Source organism: Ictalurus punctatus, chromosome 11 (genome assembly GCF_001660625.3).
Source record: "Ictalurus punctatus breed USDA103 chromosome 11, Coco_2.0, whole genome shotgun sequence".
Taxonomy (NCBI): domain Eukaryota; kingdom Metazoa; phylum Chordata; class Actinopteri; order Siluriformes; family Ictaluridae; genus Ictalurus; species Ictalurus punctatus.
Window position 1 is genome coordinate 24,279,120 of NC_030426.2, and position 24,632 is coordinate 24,303,751.

A 24,632-nucleotide genomic window follows, 5' to 3' on the forward strand; every position below is an offset into this window, starting at 1 on the left:
TGTGCACAGTTAGACCCCCCTGCAATTTGATAGATCTGGAACATTTTTACAAGGAAGAGTGGGAAAAAATCCCCCCAAAAACTGATAAATATTGTAAACTCTGTGATTAATCATTTGTTTATTCAGGAACTCATCTTCATTAACTTCATCACTGCAGTGCATCAAACACATCCTCCCATGAACATGTTCGTGTTAAACATTTTATCGTGTGTGTGTGTGTGTGTGTGTGTGTGTGTGTGTGTGTGTGTGTGTGTGTGTGTATACCTTGCTTACTGCATCTCTTTTGTAGAGTCAAAGTGAGGAATATGATTCCAATCAGAAGCAGCAGCAGAATTACAGACACAGTGATCACAGTGGAAGCTGGAAATCCTGGAAGAGAAACAAACAGACCGTCACTTTAACCTACATGCTGATCATTCATAAGGGATCAGATTCATCAAAGTCATGTAGTTAGACTCTGGGGGTGATGAGGATCTGAGCAGAATCACCTGCTCGAGGAGAAGCTGGAGTAGTCTCAGATGAGGATGATGACGATGATGATGATGATGATAATGATGATGATGGTGACGATAGTGACAATGATGTTGATGATGACGATGATGATGACGATGACGATGATAATGATGATGGTGACGATAGTGACAATAATATTGATGATATTGATGATGATGATGATGGTGACGATGGTGACGATGATGATGATGATGATGATGGTGGTTGTGGTGGTGGTGATGGTGGTGGTGATGATGATGGTGGTGGTGGTGGTGATGATGATGTTGGTGGTGATGATGACGATGATGATGGTGGTGGTGATGATGATGAGGGTGGTGGTGATGATGCTGATGATGACGGTTGTGTGGGTTTGGAGGTTGAAACTGGGACATGTGGATCTAAAGCAGTGAAAATATTGAGTGAATCTAGAAAATGACAGAGCAGTACAGATTCAAAACAATACTGTATACAATTTTTGTGGAACTTCAGAATGTGATCAAAGCAGTGAAAAGTTTAGTTAGATAATAAATGACTAACTGCCAGTAATATCACAGGCTAGTGTAGGTTAGGATGTGCACTGATTCTATGCTACACAAAAAGCCTCTGTAACGTCAGAATAGTTAATGCAGTGTGTTTCCATGTCTCTACAAACTCACCAGTAACTGTCAGGTTGATCTGTGTGAAATAAACCTTGTATCCATCATCAGATGTCCAGGCTGCTTCAGCTCCACACCAGTATTCACCAGAGTCCTGCTCAGTTACATTTCTAATACTCACAGTCAACATTTGTGTTTCTCTGTCATCATACAGGGAGAATTTCCCATTATTTACATATTTTCTACTTTCTTTAACAGATTCTTTATAAGAACAAGCAGCACGTTGCAGCCTCGTCTTGCAGAGAAACTTGGGGTCGCTCCTGAGGGATTCTGGGTATTTACAGTGGACAGTCAAATCTCCTCCTACATGGACAGTCTTACTGATGGCCTTCTCATAGGACAGATCTGCAAATCACAACCAATCAGATCAGTTTATATGTGTTGTGGCCTGGGAAAACCCTTCACATGGTGAATTTTGATATTTTATACTATATAGTTTGGACCCTAAAGGTTTTCCTGAATCCCTATGCAATGCCACATAACGTTTCCACACCACACCGTCACTGCCTTTCTACACACTGTGGACTTTTGCTATTTCTGTATGCTGCACTTCATACGAAAATAAACTTCAAATACACATCATTCTCTTCAAGTGTGAGACGGTCTACATGGGATGTTCCTCACTTCATGTGAAGCAGTAAAAGTCCTGTCCCATTTCGTACAACCCAGTTTTGTGGAGGTACACTTATTATGTCAGCATTCTTCAACATATGTGTAGCAGCTTGGTAGAACCCTTCACATGGTGAATTTTGATATTTTCTACTATTTTTCAGAATTACAGATGTTCCTGAACTGAAATATGTTTCTAATGTTTGTATGGTTCTTAATTGGGTGGTCTGGTGATACAATAGATAACATTCACAGCTCCATTGTCATGGGTTCAGGTTTCTGGCTGTGTGGAGTTTTACATCTTCTCCCTGTGTGTGATTGGCTATGCTAAATTACCCCTAGCTGGGAATTCTCCTGCATTGTGCACAGTGTTCCTGGGATAGGATCTGGATTCATGTGACCCTGACCAGGATAAAGTGCTTACTGAAGATGGATGGATGGATGGATGAAGGTTTCTCAGACACAAATAAAGTTAGATCATTTTAAACTCTGGTTACCCCCAATGATGAAAAGAGGGGAAAATGCATTTAAACATGCGATTCCGACTGTAGTGTTTTGACAGTCTGAATATGTTTACAAACTGATTACGCTTATTTCTGTTTTGTTAAAGAAAACTTTCTTCTTTAATCTTTTTTTTTAACCGGAATTCAGCCACAGCACAATCTGACCAGGTTTCCCACACCACCACACATAAATGGTAACATAATCCTGTCATAATCTACTGGGGATATTATTATTCTGTTCTAGGAGAGCTGTAATATTTTATGTCAGCATAGCAGTATAAACTTATTAGCAAAAATCTATTCAGAAATAAAAGCTGAGTCCTAACGTTACAGTTGGCAGTTTAGCTTTACCTTTAGCTCTGATTAACATTTAATGACTTATATTTAATGTAATACAATAAATTTACACATAAACATGATCACAACATTTCTTCTGATAAAACACATAATTAAAGATCCTCACCTTCTGTTACTTTCAGCTTCACTACAGTGTAGATCTGTATTTCATCAGACACAACAACAGCACACGCGTATGTTCCAGTGTCCTCCGTAATCAGCTCTCTGATAAACACACTGAAGAATCCTGCACTTCTGCTGTCCTGAATTGAGAATCTGCCATCATGTGACCATTCACTGTGTAGTTTTGTTGTTATTCGATTAAAACACCACTGATGTGTTCCCATCTTACAGAAAGATTTGGGTTTGTCTTTATATTCATCCTCATATCTGCACTTGATGTTGATTCCTCCCCCTGCATATGCACTCACTTCTCTAGAGACCGAGCCCCCTGTTAAAAGCAAATTCAATAATGCTCAATTAATTAAAACTGGAAGCAGTTACTAAAAATGATACTTGAGTTCAAGCTAAACATGGCTTGGGAGGCTTCTTCTTGACCTCGGACAGGAACATGGTGTGGGAGGTCGCCTCGTCAACCTCTAGCAGGAACTTGGCATGGGAGTTCTGGAGATAAGACCTCATGGATCTCGTGCTGGAGCTCTGGGGAGAAGGTCGCCATGTTGACCTCCAGCTGGAACACTGCAGGTGAGACTACCTCATGGATCTCAGGCTGGAGCTCTGGAGATGAGGTCAGCTCCCTCTCGTAGTATATGGTGAACGGCTAGCTCACTTACTATCAAGCATGGCTAATTTTTTTATTTACACACAGCGGTTATCTGAGTGCTGTGACTAACATTACTGAAACACTGACTGATTCCAACACTACCAGCGTTAACATTGCTGCTTGCAGTGAAAGTAAGTTAGCTAATGCTAGCTAGCTAGTCATGAGTAACTGACTCCGCCCACAGACAGGAGACAGAAATCCAACCACATTTCCTCAATGTTCATTTAAATTCATGTCTTTTTATCATGAGATCTGTTTTTTTTCTCCATTAAACTGTAACTGTAATGTATGAAGATCAGGTAAGACTTATATGCGGTCATTATTGTGTAGAAATTAATAATTGTGATATTCTTACAAATTGGTTTGGATTTCAGAAGCTAATTTAAATATAAAAAGTTAAAATGCACAAAAATGTGATTGGTTTCTCAGCCATGCAAAAGTCTTTTAGTCAAGTTTTTTACTTGAAAGGTCTGAATAAATATCTCCTACTCACCTTCCTTCACCTTCAGTTCCACCCGTGTGTAAGTGTTATTTCCCCAGGATATATCAACTCCAAACTGGTACGTCCTATTGTCCTCGACAGTGAGCTCTCTGATCATCACACTGAACTCTGCTGATTTGGTGTCATCAAACAGTGAGAATCTTCCTGAATTTATCCACTTGTTTTTATCTTCTGTCTTTATTTGGTCAGAACAGGATCGTCCTGAAACCTTACAGAAATATTTTTTGTTTTGTGTGTATTTTTTCTCATACTTGCACTTGATAAGGACTCCTCCTCCTGAATATCCTGTTACTTTCGTGGCATCTCCTCCATCTAACAAAACACCAAACATCCATCTGAGCAAAACCTTCCTTCATGTAACACTGCTGCTGATAGTGAGGATTATTCTGAAGTGCATTTCTTTACCTGAGATCAGACAGAGGGTGAAGATGACGAGGATCTTCATCCTGAGTTCACACTCCCAGATCTCCACACCAACTCCACTTCAGAAAGATATTAAAGCTCCTGTCGTGTTACACACTGTTACTGTCTCTGTCCCGCTCTGTGAATGTGCTGTGTGTCTTCTTCTGTGTCTTACCCAGAAAGTCATAACACACCCACTTCCCCTTCTAGAAGTGTGAGAAAGAGCTCTACAGGAAGTGTATATGTGAACTACATAAGCACAATACAAAAGCTTTCAAATACCTGGCACAAAAAAATGCTCAGTTACAGTGTATAAACTATCATATGAAGTTGTGAGAGTGTTTAATATTAACATTCTGCATCTGAGCATCTTTCTCCATGGGAGTTATTTCTCCTCTCAGTGCTCCAGTATTAACTTTACTGAGGATATTTATTACTTCATGTCATTGTCTATTGCCAGAAGGCCTCTACTGCCCTCTACAGCACAAGGTGTGTAACAGTTTCTGGTGCTACTCTGGGAATAACACCTCTGTGTATTCACACATATTTGCTCTCAGTTCAAATGCAGACTCTTGCAGGGTGATTCTGCGATTGATAAGGTAAAATACATTTTAAACATAGTTAAAGTCACATTTGCAATAACCAATGTTCATGTTTCAGGTAAATAATTAAAAAATGTTAATAACAGCATGTCCAAGCTCACAATAACTACATTATGCATTATTTTTTTTCAATAATGTATAAATCCATTTAACATCTTATCTCATGTTTGAAATATCCTTTTCCATCACGTTATGGAAAATATATATTTTGGTTACACAACAATCGCTTCACGATGTTACCGGTATATTCCACAGGTTATATGTACTGTAAATTCAACAGGAAGTAGTATCATCTCAATTTCCTCAAGATCGTGGGAAGAAGAAAAGTATGCTCTCATTCTTTTTTCTTTACTTCCAGTGATATGCTGATATTTATTAATGAAGTTATCCAAATTAGAGATTCAGTGAAAATTATACATTTTAGAATCAATAAAAGAAATCAATCAGTAAAATCAATAAAAGAAGTAGAATCAATGAAAGAAAAACGCATTTGAATAATTCATTAGAATGTCCTTAATGTCCTCATGCATTTAGCATGGATGCTGGGTAGCCATATATATATATATATATATATATATATATATATATATATATATATATATATATATATATATATATATATATATAATTGCTAAAGAAACAGACAAACAAACAAAAAAGAACTCAAGGCAAAAAGCTGCCATATTAACAGCACAGAAATCTTGGAAAAGATGGGATATTGTTGCCAGAGAATGTTGAATGCTTAATTGCATTATAGCATTATTATACAAAGATTCATTTTGAAGAGTTAAATAGGCTAAATGTGAACGCTGTGGAATCACCGTGCTGCACTGACCAACAGTTTTACAGCAGCCATTTTGAGTTGGTCCGATGCTGCTGCTGCCATCTAGAGGGTAATGTGAGAGACGCAGGAGGAAAACAGTAAGTGCACAACAGTGTGAGAGGAAAAACTCTTCAGTCACGTGATATTAAGAATAAAGTACAATTAAAACTCAGGAGAAGACTGTAACCATCTTACCCTGTGATGTAATGGTGTCTGTCAAGGGTGTATTCCCTGGAATAGGCTCCAGATCCACCAGAACCCCCCCAATAAAGCACTTTCTGAAGGTAAAAGAATGAATACATATATTAATATATCATCTGTAACTGAAAAGAAAAGAAACCCAAAAGTGCAACATTAGCTGCATCAGAACAAGTAATTTATTTATTTTTTTTCACATCAGTGTAGGGAGTATTTTAACATCTGTCAGTTTCATAGTGAGACAAAATGGGAAGTGGCCATTGCTTCACTTTCTGGTTAAAACACAGATGAAGACACACAGAACATTCACAGAGCGGGACAGAGACAGTAACAGTGTGTAACACGACAGGAGCTTTAATGTCTTTCTGAAGTGGAGTTGGTGTGGAGATCTGGGAGTGTGAACTCAGGATGAAGATCCTCCTCATCTTCACCCTCTGTCTGATCTCAGGTAAAGAAATGCACTTCAGAATAATCCTCACTATCAGCAGCAGTGTTACAGGAAGGAAGGTTTTGCTCAGATGGATGTTTGGTGTTTTGTTAGATGGAGGAGACGCCAAGAAAGTAACAGGATATTCAGGAGGAGAAATCCTTATCAAGTGCAAGTATGATACAAAATACTCACAAAAACAAAAATATTTCTGTAAGGGTTCAGGGCCATCCTGTTCTGACCAAATAAAGACAGGAGCTAAAAACGAGTGGATAAATTCAGGAAGATTCTCACTGTTTGATGACACAAAATCAGCAGAGTTCAGTGTGAAGATCAGCGAGCTCACTGTAGAGGACACTGGGACGTACCAGTGTGGAGTTGATTTACCCAGGGTGAAAGACATTTACACACCGGTGGAAGTGAAGGTGAAGGAAGGTGAGTCTCCCACGTGTTTATCTTCCTGAACATTCAAAAAAAAATTATCATTCAGATCTCCATTGTTCATGTCGCGAGGAAGTCATACTGCTATTGTGCACATTGGTGTTCAGAACTCAGACATAAGTACAGACATAAGCGCTACTTGAGCAGTTGCATGGGAGTTTGCTTGGGGCGGAGTTTGTCTAAAACAGAGGTGTATCTCAGTTACGCATGATTCCGTCCTTGGAATTAAGCCCATTGTTCTTGCATGATATTGACTGCAGCGAGGAGCAGTATTTAATCCAGTGCCACTATATGAGAGGTTGATGTAACCACAATATGGCACACTCAAATGAATTTTTTTTAGTTGTAAATCCACTTAAAATGCAATTCATCCCATTAAAGTACAAGAAAAGTTGTTGGGGTTTTTTTTTACACACCTGAGACAGCATCATAATCAGAGGCATTACTTCACCCAAAGACAGAAAGTTTTAAAGCAAAATGATGAACTTCATTTACTTAAAGTGAGCCATCAGCATACCCTTTACACCCTCAGCACGCTTTCTTTACAGGAGAGCACGTTCCATTATTTGGCATTGGAATTATTTGTCAATTAATAAATATTAATAATTGATATTAAGGTTATTTGTACAAAATACTGAAATACAAGCATTATAAAATAGCTTTTATGAAGTGCACACATTGCAATTTCATGATTTTCTATTTAGTATGTCATAGCTTTGTTTATTTGTGAGATATGAAAATGTAATAATAAGATGTTCTGGATCAAGTGCTATTTTATAAACTACCACAATAGGTGAGTGGAAGCCATTTTGGTTCAGTTAAACTACCTTTCCAGTGATTACTATGATAATTACAAGTAGGACTATTCATGCAGCAAGATTTTGGCAATGTACGAGTCTCCTACTAGATGTTAATTAGATGTTTAGTCTGCATTTTCTACCCGCCAAAATTATTTCATGGCCTAAAGGCAAGTGCTTGTGCTTAAAAGCAGTGGTCTAAGCTATTTCTAAACCCTGGAAACCACAAAGGTGTGAAAGACACACAGGTCATTTGAGTAATCTGGATGGCGCACCGAGTTAATTGATTTAAGAATGTGTGTAACTCATCTCTGAATATGAGTAACTTTCTCCCATGGAAATCGTTTACAAAACTTTTGGACTTGATTGAACTGTAAGCAGGATTGAACTTTCTTTTAACAGGGGGCTCGGTCTCTAGAGAAGTGAGTGCATATGCAGGGGGAGGAATCAACATCAAGTGCAGATATGAGGATGAATATAAAGACAAACCCAAATCTTTCTGCAAGATGGGATCACATGAGTGGTGTTTTAATCAAATAAAAACAAAACTATACAGTGAATGGTCACATGATGGCAGATTCTCAATTCAGGACAACAGAAGTGCAGGATTCTTCAGTGTGTTTATCAGAGAGCTGATTACGGAGGACACTGGAACATACGCGTGCGCTGTTGTTGTGTCTGATGAAATACAGATCTACACTGTAGTGAAGCTGAAAGTAACAGAAGGTGAGGATCTTTAATTACGTGTTTTTCGAATGTTATTATTGAAAGTTGAATGACATGTCTTGATTTAAGCCTGACTTCTAACTTAGTCTTTTACTCCATGAGCTTAATCAGTTGTGATCCTATGACATTTTACTGTGTTCCCAAATGAACCTTTGTTATATTTGCCTTATACCACAGCATTGACAAATCACACGTTTAGATCAACGTGCTTCTTGTAGTATGTTATCATTTCTCTAGTAACTAATTCACTGGGACTTCTATGGTTGATGTTATGTAAGATTAAAAAGAAACAGATAATAAATAGAAGAAAATCGCTGATAAGTGTTCTGTGAGGAGATGCTTATTTAACAGTTATGGAAGGAGTCTCCAGTGTCAGAGCCTTGTAACAGTCAGGGGTAATGCTCTAAAGTCTTCAAGACTGTTTGGTGACAAGCTGCGTTTTTTCTGTCTTATTAACTTTAAGAGATAGTGAGGGAACAGCAGTTTATAGCTGTTATAAAGTAAGTGATGAAAGGAATTAACTTGGTTTGCAGATGTTCCACAACATTAAATGTAACTATAATAGTAAGCTGAAAAAGTATGATGTGTCAGGCTGCATCACACCACCCTGTTGTCGATTATTTTCCTATAACAGCACACCTTAATGCTTTATTTCCTTAATTACTGTAACGCTTGTTATTGATTTTTACAGTATGGCTTCATCACATATAATCTGATCGTGTGACTTACAGATCTGTCCTATGCGAAGGCCATCAATAAGACTGTCCATGTAGGAGGAGATATGAATATCAGCTGTAAATACCCAGAATCCTTCAGGAGTGACCCCAAGTTTCTCTGCAAGAGGCTTCAAACTGCTACTTGTTCTTATAAAGCATCTGTTAAAGAAAGTAGAAAATATGTAAATGAGGGGAAATTCTCCCTGTATGAAGACAGAGCAAAACAAATATTGACTGTGAGTATTAGAAATGTAACTGAGCAGGACTCTGGTGAATACTGGTGTGGATCTGAAGCAGCCTGGAAATCTGATCATGGATACAAGGTTTATTTCACACAGATCAACCTGACAGTTACTGGTGAGTTTGTTATCTAGTGATTGTTGCCTCAGGATTCACATTTGTCCATTGTCATTAACTTTTTTTTTTTTAACAAAATGGATAATGTAGTAATTAGCTATTTAATGCATGCCAACTAGGTCGTAACTTTAAACTGACAGGACAGCCGGTCATTCCTAACAAATAAACTTCGGAGGACAGTTAAATGACACTTAAGCTTGGAAGCCTTCACACGCTAATAATACATCACACAAAACACTTTATAACCCTCTCTTCTGTCCTCAGTGTAAGTAAAACCATACTTGACATAGCCAGGATAATGACAGGTCTAAGAAAAAAACAAAAACAAACATAAAATAAAAGTGCACCATCGCAGGTTCTGTAAATTCTGTGCAGGAATGGGCACAGTATATGCCTCTTCACGACACAGCTGTTGAAAACCACTGGATTTACCCATTCTGTGTTATATTAATAATATAGTATTCAAGTCAAATTCATATCTGTCACATTCAGGTTTCTCTTCCTGTTTAAACAGCTCTTCATTTACACTCTTTGTGAAATTTTGCCACTTTCTTTCAGTGTGCGTTATTTCTCAATTTCCTTTTTGGGTAAGAGTCTCTTACATTTTTCTCTTTGTTACGTAACTGTTTGTCCTTTTTTGTCCTGTTTGCCTAATCGCTTGCTCTAATCTTGCCCTGTGTTCTGACCACGAATTCACATCCACCTTCATCCTTCCTGAAGTTAATAATAATAATAATAATAATAATAATAATAATAATAATAATAATAATAAACTTTATTTTATATAGCACCTTTAAATCAGCTTCTCACGGCACTTTACACAATAAGAAAATGACAAGAAAAAAACTCAGATATGTCACGTATTGGGAAACTGTGGACTCCACTTCCCATCAGCCACTGCACTGCACTAGTTGTCACATGACCACCTGCACCTGATTCATGTTTTGGTTAATGAGCACTCATGGGTATAAATAGTCCTTGTCTGCACCATTAGTTTGTCTTTCGTGGTCTTAGACACCTGTTGTTCATGTCTCTGTGTTTTGTTTATTGCCATAGTGGTTTTCCAAGTGTATTTGTTTCATAGTACGTTTGGTTAAATAAATGTCTTTATCTGCATCTGCGTCTGCATCTGCTCCTGGCTCAACCATCTGAATTGTGACAAGATAGAAACACAGAACATACAAAAACAAAACCAGACTTGAATACAAAATGGGTAAAACCATTAAGAAAAAGCCAACCTTAAAAAAAAAAAAAAAAAAAAGAGTTTTTCAGTTAGATTTAAAAATTCTCAAATTCTGCGCATCTGTAAAATGAGCAGGGAGTGCATTCCGGAGCATAGGAAGAGAAAGTCCTGTCCCCTGCAGATCGCATCCGTGTCTGTGGGACAGCCAGTAAACCTGCTTGAGAAGAGCGCAAAGGCCTCTTGGGAGTATATAAAGTTAAAAGTGCAGACAGATATTGAGGGATCGGACCCTGCAGTGCCTGATAAGTGAGCATAAGGATTTTAAAATCAAGGCGAAACCTGACCGAGCCAGTGCAAGGACTTCAAGTACTGGAGTGATGAATTCATTTCTCCTGACACCAGTCAGGATCCTTGCAGCAGAATTTTGCACACATTGCAATTTATTTAGTGTGGCTGTAGGAATCCCAGCAAGAAGTGCATTGCAGTTTTCAATACGAGCAAATATAATATACAGTAAGTTGAGATAATGACAGTACACACCCAACGTGAGAATTTTCAAAAAGAAGACTAGAAAGAGTCTTAGTAAATTTGTTGTGGACATGACTGACAAGATGTTTCTCTGCTTTAGCTACGCCCTTGAAACCAACATCACCATCATCATCGTCATCACCGTCATCATCGTCATCACCGTCATCATCGTCCTCATCACCGTCATCAACTTCTGCTCCACAAGGTAATTCTAGTTAAATGCATACCACACCCATAGTCTAACTACAAGGCAATCTGATCAGACCTCTCTGTCATCAGCATGTAGTTTGAATTTGACTGGATAACTGCTCATGCACTTCTCTTCCAGGACTTTCCACAGTTTCCATTGTAGTCACTGTGTTAGCAAATATTCTGATCGGGCTTCTGATCGGAAGCATATGCCTTTATGTGATTCTCCGAATTAGACGCAAGATACAAGGTACCACACACACACACACACACACACACACACACAGACAACACTTGATGAGATTCATTTTAAAAATGCATTCTTTTAGTATATTGTTCGCATTAGTGGTTATATTGTCTTCTTAAGTCACTAAATGAAGTGAATTCATTGTTGGTGTTAATTGTTTCAGGAAGAACAGCATCTCCTGACAGGCAGTCTGTTCCAGACTCAGGAAACAGCCATAAAGTAAGTTATGAGGTTGTTTTTCACGTTTGTCTCACACCGCCAGGGTTTGGGGTTCAATTCGCGTTGCAACGCTGTGTGTGTGTAGTTTGCATGTTCTCCCCGTGTTGCGGGGGTTTCCTAGTGGTACTCCGGTTTCCTCCTCCAGTCCAAAGACATGCATGGTAGACTGATTGGTGTGTCCAAATTGTCCATAGTGTGCCCTGTGATGGATTGGCACCCCGTCCAGGGTGTACCCCGGCTTGTGCCCGATGCTCTATGGGATAGGCTCCAGGTTCCCTGTGACCCAGTAGGATAAGCGGTATAGACAATGGATGGATGGAAAGCATGTGCTCAATCCTAAAACTTCTACTCTTATTTATTAAAATAATAATAATAATAATAATAATAATAACATTTAAATATGTCTTTTTATGTTTTTCTTTCCTCTCTTTCTCTTTGATCCTCATGCTGTCTGCAATTATGAGGAGGTTAAAGACACCTCAGAAGCTGGAACTTCACCAGTTTACTCTACTTTGCACCTACCAACAAGCTCCTGTGATTCTGCAAGTACTGCTTCCACGACTCAGTTACCCACAAATCTCTCTGATTCCTCAATGTCCGCTGTTGAGAAATCCTCTAAAGGTCTGACTTATGCAACAGTGCGTTTTCACACCAAATCTGACGACGCCGCTCGTAAGGTTAGGTTTAAAGTGGAGGAAGAATCGTGTGTGTATGCTACAGTGAGTCATGGTAATTCACATGGCTAGTTTCGCATACTGGACATAATTACATCCTCACCCTCACTGGGCACTTTATTAGGAACACCTATATAACTGTATCTGAATGTTTTATGCATTGTGCTGCTGCTACATGATTGGATGATTGGATAATTACTGACTGGATAATGGTATGAGTGTGCAAGTGTACATGTGTTCCTAATAAAGTGTATGTTGAGTGTATTTCCTGAATATACTTAATCTGTCAAGTATGTGCTTAATTACTTAATTCCTCAAAGAAGCACATGTACTTATTCTTTGCCATTTTACACTTTCTGCCCTTGAGAGACTTTAGCCTTTAATACCACAGCGCTTTTGAATTGTTCATTCTGATTGGCCAGGAAGTGTTGATTAATTTTCTGGAACAGTAGCTCTGACATTAGAGTCTAGTTCAAATCACAGTTCTATATTTAATGCTCTCATTCTAATATCTTCTTTTATTTTTAGTAGCAGCTCACACCAGTATGGCAGATGCTGAATAAAAATGTGTAATTATTGATCTGGTAAAACTGTATTGTGAGCGTTTAAATCTTGAGTACATGTAGATTTCTGTAAAAAAAAAAAAAAAAAAAAAAAAAAACTGCTTTGTGATGATGTCCGTTGTTAAATGCACTATATAAATATAACTGAGTTGAATTAAATTATTGAACGTTTCAGGAAGGAGTCTCCGGTGTCAGTGCTCCACAACATTAAAATGTAATTATAAACAGGTAAAATGTGTTAATGACTGCAAATAATTCACTTTGGGGTGGTACTGTAACAGTACTTCAGCTTTGTGTTGCGTCACACTGTCTCACTCTTGATGAGTTTTCTATAACAAAACAACCCATAAAGTTTTATTCCGTAATCACGTAATAATTATTGCTGATGATTGTGATGTGGCTCAGCAGGTCAATGAACAATCGCAAACAAAGCATTCAGCATCAAAAATGCATCCAAATATCATAACAATGTATAGTGTACCCTTAACATGTATGTCATGTGACATTCAATTAATTATTAAAGCATCATGTAATTAATTAATGCATGCTATGTGTATGTTTATATCTATTTAGTAAATGAAAGTGTTGCAGAATTTTAAAAATAATTTAAAAGTACCACTACTAAGTAATTCGAAAGCAAGAATAGTACATGCTCATCATTTATCTTTTCTTTAAACTAGTACGGTATATAAGATTTTTTTTTTTTTATGTCTAAAAAAGACACACAAATGACAATTATCTGTACACTAAGCACTTTCTTCATAGGTTCCACACATTATTCTTTAAATCAGTGTTTACCAATCCTGGTTCTGCAGGTCACGTGATCTGAGCATTCACGGGTTTTCTCTCTCCGCTGAATCATCTTGTTCAAGGATTGTTCGTTAGCTGATGAGTTGAATCATTTGAGCTGAGAACAGGATTACTCCAGGACCGGGATTAAGAAATACTGCTCTCTAGAGTGTCAGTATTGAAATTGTAGAAGTTATTAAAACGTATTTATGATTAAAAAACAAACCAATGTAAATCAGAAATGAATGAACAATAAATCTATGCAAATGACTATGGATCTTGAAAACCTTATTTAACAAGTCTTAGTACTAAGAATAGGCCAAGTTTACATTTACATTAATGGCATTCTTGGTATACACCCTTATCCAGAGCGACTTACGTATATCTCATTTATACAACTGAGTAGTTGAGTGTTAAGGGCCTTGCTCAAAGGCCTAACAGTAGCAGCTTGGCAGTGCTGGGGCTTGAACCCCTGGCCTTCTGATCAGTAACCCAGAGCATTTTTAAACTACTGGGTCACCACTGCACCGATAAGTTAAACAAAAATGGATTTAAAAACTGTTATCGAAATAGCTTTCCTAATATTTTCTGGAACATTGTTCAAGACTTTAACTTTAGAGTAGTAAAAAATACTTGTGAAAACGTCGTCACAGATTTTAAAGGGGCCATATGATGCTTTTTAATGTTTTCCTTTTCCTTTAGTGTGTAATGTATCTGTTTGTGCATGTATAAGATCTGCAAAATTATAAAGCTCGCAGTCTCCCACAAAGGGATTTATTCTATCTAACAGAGAGCACTGCTCCAGACCGGTCTAAAACGCCTCGATCCAAGTCCAGATCTTACTTCCTCAAATGTCTACATCCCGATTTGAACCGATACGGTAAAACTGATGACATTATTAACTCTGTTTATGATTGCTTTAGAAGCCTTGGAAGCTGAAGCTCGTGATTATGTCAATGTTCGTTACATTTCCGACACACGCTTGAGGTTTTTGGCCAATCACAACCCCATGGGCCCGCTAGCCAATCAGAGCATCTGGGCTTTTCAGAAGGCGGGGCTTTGGAGAAACTGAAACTCAATCCGAGTTTCAATCGAATAGAGGGATTGCAATAATGTACAGTATGGGTAAAAAAATGTGGTTTTTGAACATTAAAGCATGATCGTATATTCTATTACACCCAATAAACAAAATAATGGACGTTTAAAATCATCATATGACCCCTTTAAGGAGCTAAAACTGATCATGTCAGTCATTAAAATATGAAGTAGTTTAAAATTTAGTAAGCACACGGCAATAGTTTTAGTTAAATTGCACATTACTGCTACTCAAAGTCATAAGATTATAAAAATCTAAAACGAGCCGCTGATAAGTATCCGACACAGGAGAAGATCTAAAGTGCACTTTAATCAAATCAGTGTGCTTAAACTTCTTTCACACTAAATCTCTGTTTGTGCGTGATTAGCATTCCCCATTCGCCAACAAAGCTTTTGCTTGTCACTCAAAATAGCATGAAAAGAAAAATGACATTAAGTGCAGGTAGGCTATGATTGAAGTAATGAAAGAGGTGCAGAATTGTTAGTCACACATAATCCATTAGGCTAATGTCTGTGGAGTAATGAGTAACGCTGCATGATGGGTAAGATGCAGGTTCCCAGCTTCTCCTGCTTCCATCCGTAGCTCACGTTACTGGCTGTGTGCTATTTAACATGTTCTCCAAGGGACAGTGTCAAGATCCTCCAAATATACAGTATATGTAATTGCTCCTGCTTTATTATATATTAGTGCTGACGTGATATTCCTCACCACTAGGGGGCTCTCTTAGACCACATATTCCCAACAATGGTCCTGGAGAGCCTCATGTCCTGCACATTTTAGTGCTTGTTCTGCTCTAACACACATGATTCAACTAAACAGCTAATTACTAGCCCTTCCTGAGTTGAGGTGGGTATGTTAGAGCAGGAAAAAACGTACAACGGGGGTGGGGAGGTTGGGGCAGGACCAGGGGTGGGAACCTTTACTATTAGGATAGACTCCTTGAAATGTAACAACTCATTTTCAAGGAGGTCCTATGATTCAACCAAACCAAATGCACCAATAGATATATCATTATATAAACTTCCAAAAACAACACAACCCCCCCCCCCCCCCCCCCCCCAAAAAAAAAAAAAAAACAGAATAAACCAAATTATACAGAATTAAACAGAATATATCAAAAATATTATTATTATTATTATTATTATTATTATTATTATTATTGTTATGATGATGATGATGATGATGATGATTATATGATATAAGGTTTGTTGTGAGGTCTGAGTACAGTATGGACCTTCCAGAAAATTCCAGAGTGTTAATCTGTGTGCTAACTTTCCCACTAACATTCCCTCTTTGTTTAAATCCTTATCAAAGCAGCCTTCATTCCAGACACTTCTCACCCTGGCACTACCACACACTGACACAGCTATAGGAGAGAGAGAGAGAGAGAGAGAGAGAGAGAGAGAGAGAGAGAGAGAGACCTTCCTGTTAATTGATGTCATGTTTCGCTGTTGCTGCCTGTGTGTCTTTAAGAGCATGACCCAGGCTCAAGTAGCAGAAACCACAATTTTCCTAACTCCGGTTGATAGGCCTAATGCTTACATTTAATCTGATTTCACGTGTAATCTAACATGCTTGGTACGCATATAAATGGGTTTGACCTATCCTTCTTTTAGGATATGTAGATGGATAATCACCTGACCAGTGGTTAAAATATGTAGACTAGTATAAAAGGTTTAAGCTTGCTTTAATGGATGATTTTAGGGTCATCCAAAAGGCGGAATTGTGAGATATTTTTCCTTATTTTTCAAGATTATGATTCAATCATTTAAGATCAGTTCAATGTGATTTTTTGCGTACTCAAGGTTTCTGTCCTTGATTATGTTTATGTCAAGGTGTTTTGTCTTTTGCCTTATGTTTTTCTCATATGTTTCCCGTAACTAGCCTTGGGTATGTTGCTTGCACGTACAGCTGAGTATACAAGCTGACCTTATCCAACTTGTGTTTAGACTAAGACTGAGACGACGAAACGCTGTAGTGCCCAGGGTCTCTCTGCGCACATAATGAACCATCTCTTTGACTGTACCCTGGCTCGTGGTCTCCTGATTCTCCAAACATCTTACTTCTGGTGAAGCTGAAGCATTTTAATCATCCAGAAAAGATTTACATCAGAGGGCAAGAAAAAAGAGAAAGAGAAAGTGCGAGAGCATTTGTGATAAACTGGTGAACAAATATCAATTTTATTTATTTATTTATTTATTTATGATGTTTTCTGCAGTAATACACACACACACAAAAAAAAAAGTGGGCTTATAGATATTTATTTATTTATTTATTTGTTCTATTTTTATATTAACAGCATGAAATGGAAAAAAAATGAGCTCTCTCTCTCTTAACTCTCTCTAATAACTGCACATCAGGGGCTCGAGCCTCTGTTACTAGCTCTATAATTACATTTTGGAGTTAACACCGAGGCTTGAGAGGAGATGCGTAATAAATTAGTTCCATACACACGAGCGTTTTAAGGACAAAAACCTGACAAATGTCTTGAAATAAAACATCTGAACAATGTCTCGAGGATTGGGAACTGTGCTATAAGCCGAATAATTGATTCCGGTTCGTTAAATTATTAGAAAATAAGAGAGAAATGAAGAAGAAAGAGAGAGAAAGTGAGTATGAAAGAGAGGAAGGAAAGAAGGAAGGAAAGAAGGAAGAGAGAAAGCGAAAGAAAGAAAAAAAAGAACGAAAGGAAGGAAGGAAAAAGAAAGAGGAACTAAGTATGGAAGAGTGAGGAAGGAAGGAAAGAAAGAAAAAGGGGCAAGGAAGAAATAGAGAGGAAGTAAGTATGGAAGAGAGGAAGGAAAGAAGGACGAGAGAGGGGAAGGAAAGTAGGAAGGAAGGGAAAAAAAAGGGGGAAAGGAAGAAAGAGTGGGGAAGTAAGTATGGAAGAGAGTGGAAGGAAGGAAGGAAAAAGAAAGAAAGAAAGCGAGAGAAAGAAAAAAGAATGAACGGAAGGAAGGAAAAAGAGAGAGGAACTAAGCATGGAAGAGAGAGGAAGGAAGGAAAAAGAGAAAGAAAGAATGAAAGAAAGGAAGAAAAAGAGAGGAACTAAGTATGGAAGAGAGAGGAAGGAAGGAAAAAGAGAAAGAAAGAATGAAAGAAAGGAAGAAAAAGAGAGGAACTAAGTATGGAAGAGAGAGGAAGGAAGGAAGGAAGGAAGATAGAGGAAGGAAGGAAGGAAGGAAGGAGGGGAGAGAGAGAGAGGAGGGAAAGAGAAAACATGTCTCAATGTGAACAATGTCTCGAGGTTTGGGAACTGTAGTATAAGCGGAGTAATTGACTCCGGTCCATTGAATGATTATAAAATAACGCACACCCGAAGTGTAACGGGTTACACAACCCCATTACCACCTCGGGGTGCGCGTTATTTCCTAATCATTCAACGTCTATTACTCCTTACATACACTCTACAAATGATCCTGATTGTTAGACATTAAAGCATAAATATAAACAAAAAAAACTCAGCATAAATATGTTGTGTTACATTTATTCCAAATAGTGCTTATAGGGCTGCAACTAATGATGATTTTGATAATTGATTCATTTAACCATTAGTTTTACACTAATTAAGTTAGCTGGGTTATTTCAAAACGTGTTTACACCAAATAAATACCAAAAACAATGATTTAAAAATATAGGCTAACTTTCCGGCATTCCAATCTCCTATAGGCTTAATTACATTAAGTCACCAATTACAAGGCCAAATTAATTAATGACCTGACACACAGTTTATAGAAACATACAGCATGTTGTGGATGTTAATGAAAACAGAATGAGTATGCAGTGGTTATTAACTCTTTTAACTACTTATAAGGTGATTGATTAAAATGGTTTTGCTGCCCGTGGCGTGCCGTGACGTAATGCTTCATGACATAGACAAAGAAATCGATAATGAAATTCATTGCCAACTCTTTTTATGATCACATTTGATTGATTAGCTGTTGCAGCCCTGGTGCTGAGTGTGGAAACTATGTAAACCTAACCAATAATAAATATAATTACCTATATGTCCATTTTTCACAGACCAAACAGAGACCATATACTCTAGTAGCCCTCAAGCCAGAGAAAGCACCTTGTACCTTTGTATCTTTGTGTGTGTGTGTGTGTGTGTGTGTGTGTGTGTGTGTGTGTATGTGTTATAAATGATAAGGTAAAACTAATGGAGCCTGTAATGAACTCTCTCCGATGATATAGAGGTTTTCGGTGGAGCGCTAAAATGAATAAAGTGGAAATCAATCACATCTTACACACAACACACAATCACAAGATGGATGCTGCACGATGAATAATCATCATCATCATCATCATCAACATTATCATCAATCATCTTCATAATAATAATAATAATAACAATAATAATAATAATAATAATAATAATAATAGGGTGTACAATGGCTTAGTGGTTAGCACGTTCGCCTCACACCTCCAGTGTTGGGGGTTCACGGCCCTGTGTGTGTGGAGTTTGCATGTTCTCCCCGTGCTGCGGATGTTTCTTCCAGGTACTCTGGTTTCCTCCCCCAGTCCAAAGACATGCATGGTAGGCTGACTGACATGTCCAAAGTGTCCGTAGTGTATGAATGTGTGTGTGATTGTGACCTGCGTCACATCTGACCTTGTGACCTTGGCACTCCGTCCAGGGTGTTACCCCCCAACCCCCCTATAGAAAATGGATGGCTGGAGAATAATAATAATAATAATAATATGCAACTTTTGCTTTTGTATACCTGTCTGTATATCTTGAATAGCAGGTTTTAAATAATGTTTGCTTCGGAACTAAAATGCTGTATAACTGAACCACTCCGTGTTCACTCTCGATGAATCAGAGACGGGGAGGAGAGCGCCGGCTTTGTTCCTGTTTGAAAATACTCGGCTCAAGACTCTTTAGTGGTGTTCAGACATCAGCACTGAAAATTGTTACCTCTATTGTTACCTCTGAAATGGTGTATGCCTTTAAAGCTGCAGGAATTAAGGAAATAAACCAAAAAGAGAGAGGAAAAGAGGGAGAGAGGTGATCGAAAATGAACTGTAAAAGCGTCTGCTGACATTTCTGAAACTTTAATGCTGAGATCTACAAACCCTTTCATGACATTCAGACAGTAGGGGAGAGAGAGAGAGAGAGAGAGAGAGAGGGAAATTGCTTAGAAATGGCTTTTGATTGAGGCATCGTGCGCGGCATGATGAGACTTTTTAGGAAATATTTAAGTGATGTTTGGATTCAACAGAACTGGCACACAAGGACACACAAGGACAGTTGGTATTGGACAACTTTTTTCCTTCAATTAATGAAATGATCGTTTAAAAACCGTGTATTGTGTTTGCCCAGGTTATCTTTGTCTTATATAAAATTTTGTTTGAACTAACAGTTAGTGTGACAAATAAGCCAAACGAGAGGAAATCAGGACAGGGGCAAAGACTTTTATAAAACAAGCACTGTATATCATGAAGTCAGAAATATACCATTTAGTCCTTCTCACAAATGAGACGTATGAAGTTTACGTGAAGTTTATTGTTTATGACGCACAGCATACAAAAATAGAACATAGCAAAAGTTCACAGTGTGTAGAAAGGCAGTGACGGTGTGATGAGGAGCCGGTATTGCATAGGGAAGCTCAAACAACCGCTGGAGTCTCAGAGAGACTGGAAAAAATACATCACGCCGTATTCCAATACTGTTTTATAGACGATTCACTTCCCTTTGGTGGAGAATATTTTCCCGCCATTCCATAACTATAAGCTCAAGTGATGTTTGTTAGATGAGTGTTAGATGAGCATCAAGTCTACATCAAGAGCAGAAGAGCAAGAGTGATCTGATTCTGCTTGCTTTATAACAGGGTGGATGAAGCTGTTTGCATAATAGCATATAACTGGCTATTTGATGTGGAACATCAAAAGAAAGAAAGAAAGGGGGGGGAAGAAAAAGCGAGAGGAAGTAAGTGTGAAGGAGAGAGGAAGCACGGAAGGAAGAGGAAGGAAGTATGGGAGAAAGAAACAGAGAGTAGGAAGGATGAAAGGAAGGGGGAAAGAAAGTAAGAGACAGCAAGAGAAAGGAAGAAGAAAGAGAGAGGAAGTAAGTATGGAAGAGAGGAAGGAAGAAAAGAAGGAAGGAAGAGAGAGAGGAAGGAAGGAAAGAACGAAAAAGGGAGAAAGGAAGAAAGAAAGAGGAAGTAAGAATGGGAGAGAGAGGAAGGAAGGAAAAAGAATGGAAGAAAGAAAGAGAAAGGAAGAAAAAGAGAGAGGAAGGAAATTAAGAGGTGAGAGAGAGAGGAGGGAAAGAAAGAAAGAAAGAAAGAAAGAAAGAAAGAAAGAAAGAAAAATTGACAGGAACTAAGTATGGTTGAGAGAGGAAGAAAGGAAAAAGAAAGAAAGAAAGAAAGGGACAGGAAGAAAAAGAGAGAGGAACAAAGCATCTAAGAGAGAAGAAGGGAGGAAGGAAGGAAGCTAGAGAGAGAGGAAGCAAGCATGGAAGAGACAGGAAAGAAGAGAGAGGAAGGAAGGAAGGAAGGAAGGAAGGAAGGAAGAGAGAGTACGGAAGGAAGAAAGGGAGAGAGAGTAAGAAAGGAGGGAAGGAAAGGAGAGAAAGTAAGAAAGGAGGGAAGGAAGAAAGAACCATACAGCAAGCAAGCGTGTGTTTATAATGATTGTGTGTTAAGATCCTAATGAGTCGCTCCACTCAGTGTGAGTGTAAGCAAAGCTGCTGATTGGTCAGCTGCTGTAACACCCATTATGACATCATCAGATGGCAGTTTGAATAAACATTTCCCAACATATTCCCTCAGAGGACTTCAAAGGGAAGGTTTTTACTTTGATGTGAAATATTTCTAAAAGGTTATTAGTAGAAATGTTAGTCTCTCACATCTCACTAAAATGATGTACACAGCTCGGTTTATACAGAGTCGTGTGCTAAGCGCTTCGGGCTTCACTCGTCTCAGAGACACGGGGAAAGTGAAAACAGAATGGGAAACAGGTGTGAGGAATAGGAGACGTGTCCCTGCCTTGCACACACACACACAGTAAGTATAAATACTGGGGATGCATTAATACCATTCTATCAGACTGTACACTGCCCTCCATTAATATTGGCACCCTTGGTAAATATGAGCAAAGAAGGCTGTGAGAAATTGTCTTTATTGTTTAAACTTTTGATCTTTTGTTCAAAAATTCACACAAATACTCTGCTCTCATGGATATCAAACTATTTCAAACAAAACACAGGTTGATCACCAGAACAACTTGTGGTGATGTAGGTGACTTCAGATTGTAGTTTTGGAGACTATCCGACCCCAAATATCTTCTGCAATTCTCCAGCTGTGGTCCTTGGACATTTTTTGGCCACTCGAACCGTCCTCTTCACAGTGCGTTGAGACGATATAGACACACGTCCAATTCCAGGCTGATTCATAACATTTCCAGTTGACTGGAACTTCTTAATTCCCCTGATGGTGGAAATGGGCATTTTCAATGCTTGTGCTATTTTCTTATAGCCACTTCCCATTTTGTGAAGCTCAACAACCTTTTGCCGCACATCACAGCTATATTCCTTGGTCTTACCCATCGTTATGAATGACTAAAAGAATTTGGTTTATGTGTTACCTCATATTTATTCATATTTATGACCAGGAAGTCATGGTCGAACAATTTCCTGTTCCTAGTCACTCAGGTGTACTAAAAAAAAAAATAATATCAATAGGAATATACTATATTCTCTCATACGAATTCATAGACATGCCAATAATTGTTGCACATCTGTATTTAACAAATATATATATATATATATATATATATATATATATATATATATATATATTTTGATAAACCTGTGTTGTGTTTGCAATTGTTTGATATCCATGAGAGCAGCTGTGAATTTTTCTGAACAAAAGATCAAAATTAAACAATAAAGACAAATTTTCACAGCCGTCTTTGCTCATATTTACCAAGGGTGCCGATATTAGTGAATGGCACTGTATATGAGTACATGTCGGTTGGTACTCGTGGATACAGATACCAATACTGATACCAAAATGAGTAGCCTACTTAGTATTACTCAGTCAGTGACATATATATGCTTGTTTATATTCGTCTGGTTGAAATATTGGCCCATGTGTGTATTCTTGCACTTAGCCTACTATAGACACGTCCTTCATAACATTAGCTAATTGTTTATAAATGAAGTGCATTAGCTAGCTACATTAGCTACTTTGCAGTTGATTGTCAGTGTTATTTTCACTCGCCTAGCGTCACCTGTTGATATTTTCTCTCACCTAGCCAGCATGTCATGCTAGTGATGAACTTCTCGTGCTGACTTTTATGTTTAAGATGTTTTATCAGGTTACGTTTTTTAAAAGTCCTCATAACAACATACACTTGCCCTACATCGCATACTATCATGTGCCATCAGGTGTTAGTACCAGAGCACTATTTTTGTCAAGTATGAGCATGTACGTGTATGGTATCAGTGTTGGTATCGATGACCCCCCCTAATTAATACAATGTTTATTACAGTGTCGTTACACTGTTAGTTACATTGTAATAACACACTTGTTTTACTGTAACACATTTAATATCAGTTTGGTTTCTGGGCTCCTACTGTGTATATACAATAATTTAATACACACAGAAATCACAATCACACAGACGCCCATACACACTCACTCATTTTTATACACACATACTGTAATATACCATACTTTTTGGTGTGTGTGTGTGTGTGTGTGTGTGTGTGTGTGTGTGTGTTCCATACTAAGTTGCACTATATCTTCAGTAGGATGTATGACATGTGAGTGTGAGCTAACAACACTGCTTTGTTGTTTAATAAAAAAGAATGTTTTAAAAAAAACAATTGTGTGTCTGTTTGTGTGTAAAGTGTGAATCATATGTCCATCCTGAGGCTCCTTTTAGCACTAAAAGCTACATTAGACCCCAGTGATGTTCACGTTTAGGTACAGTAGTGGATGTAGTTGTGAGTTTATTTTTAAAAAAGTGTACAGCTGCTTACTTTATCACGGCATCTTTATAAATTCACGTATTAAATGTGACGCGATTGCACGTAAATGGCAAAGCGTAAATGGATCAATTGTTGGTGCTCAGTGGACAGTGGTACTGTAAGCAATAAAACAGCACAGTCTAGTGTGAACACCATGCCGGATCCCAAGTCATATATTCAGTTTGAGAGCAAAATGTGGACAGGTATACCAGAACTTTCTATCCTAAGGTCTTTGTGGAAGACTGAAAGATCTGTGTATCCTGCCCAAGAGTGTCTTGGTTCAGATGCATTTGGACAAGTTTCCATATTGTAGTCACATGCTGGTGTGTTCATGCCTTTTGGACCATCATTCATCCACGAATTTGAGCCCTAAACGTCCAAAACAAGGTCAAGCACCCAGTACACATCCTCATCCTTGTTATCTTTTCCTTCTAGTTTTAAGAAGAAGAACGTGTCTTTTGAACCTCCACACACTCCGTCGACTCACAGCTAATGCTGCATCGCCGCGCCTGCAATAACATACGGTTCAGAAGGTGAGAGTCTGGGTTCAGCTGTGCATGTAGTTCCTGCAGGGCGAGTCTAAAGACGGGAAGTCATATTTGCCCAGTGGAGGAGCATAGTACGTGGTGGTGTAGACGTTCGTCTGCGGCGGAGGAGGAGGGTAGAAGTTACAACTCTCGTCCGGCAGCAAGTTGTTCTTGTTCAGTGTCTAAAAAAAAAACAGAGGAGAGCACACCTTACAACTTAATATCATGAACCCGGGTTGCCAGGTTAAGACCTGAAACTACCCCCA

At 38.3% G+C, this 24,632-nt stretch overlaps 2 protein-coding genes across 6 annotated transcripts in view; one reads left to right on the plus strand and one right to left on the minus strand.

Annotated features, from left to right (window-relative positions):
* The first annotated feature begins 6,227 nt into the window (after positions 1-6,227).
* On the plus strand, positions 6,228-13,517 carry LOC124625990 (polymeric immunoglobulin receptor). 2 transcript variants are annotated; one of them, XM_017479366.3, is made up of 8 exons: positions 6,228-6,355; positions 6,449-6,769; positions 7,975-8,298; positions 9,030-9,371; positions 11,183-11,287; positions 11,411-11,521; positions 11,682-11,737; positions 12,202-13,517. In XM_017479366.3, exons 1-8 carry the CDS (start codon positions 6,316-6,318, stop codon positions 12,481-12,483), a joined length of 1,581 nt encoding a protein of 526 aa, XP_017334855.1. In that variant the 5' UTR covers positions 6,228-6,315; the 3' UTR covers positions 12,484-13,517. The 2 variants fall into 2 exon arrangements, with proteins under 2 accessions (XP_017334855.1, XP_017334856.1); XM_017479367.3 differs by having other exon boundaries at positions 12,205-13,517.
* A 6,828-nt stretch (positions 13,518-20,345) lies between these two features.
* Positions 20,346-24,632, minus strand: part of sema5bb (sema domain, seven thrombospondin repeats (type 1 and type 1-like), transmembrane domain (TM) and short cytoplasmic domain, (semaphorin) 5Bb) — a 72,310-nt gene continuing 68,023 nt past the window's right edge. For all 4 annotated transcript variants that reach the window (XM_017479321.3, XM_017479322.3, XM_053683560.1 and 1 more), the window contains one exon: positions 20,346-24,548. In XM_017479321.3, the coding sequence (XP_017334810.1) occupies positions 24,387-24,548 (162 nt within the window). In that variant the 3' untranslated portion in view covers positions 20,346-24,386. The remainder of the gene's footprint in view (positions 24,549-24,632) is intronic.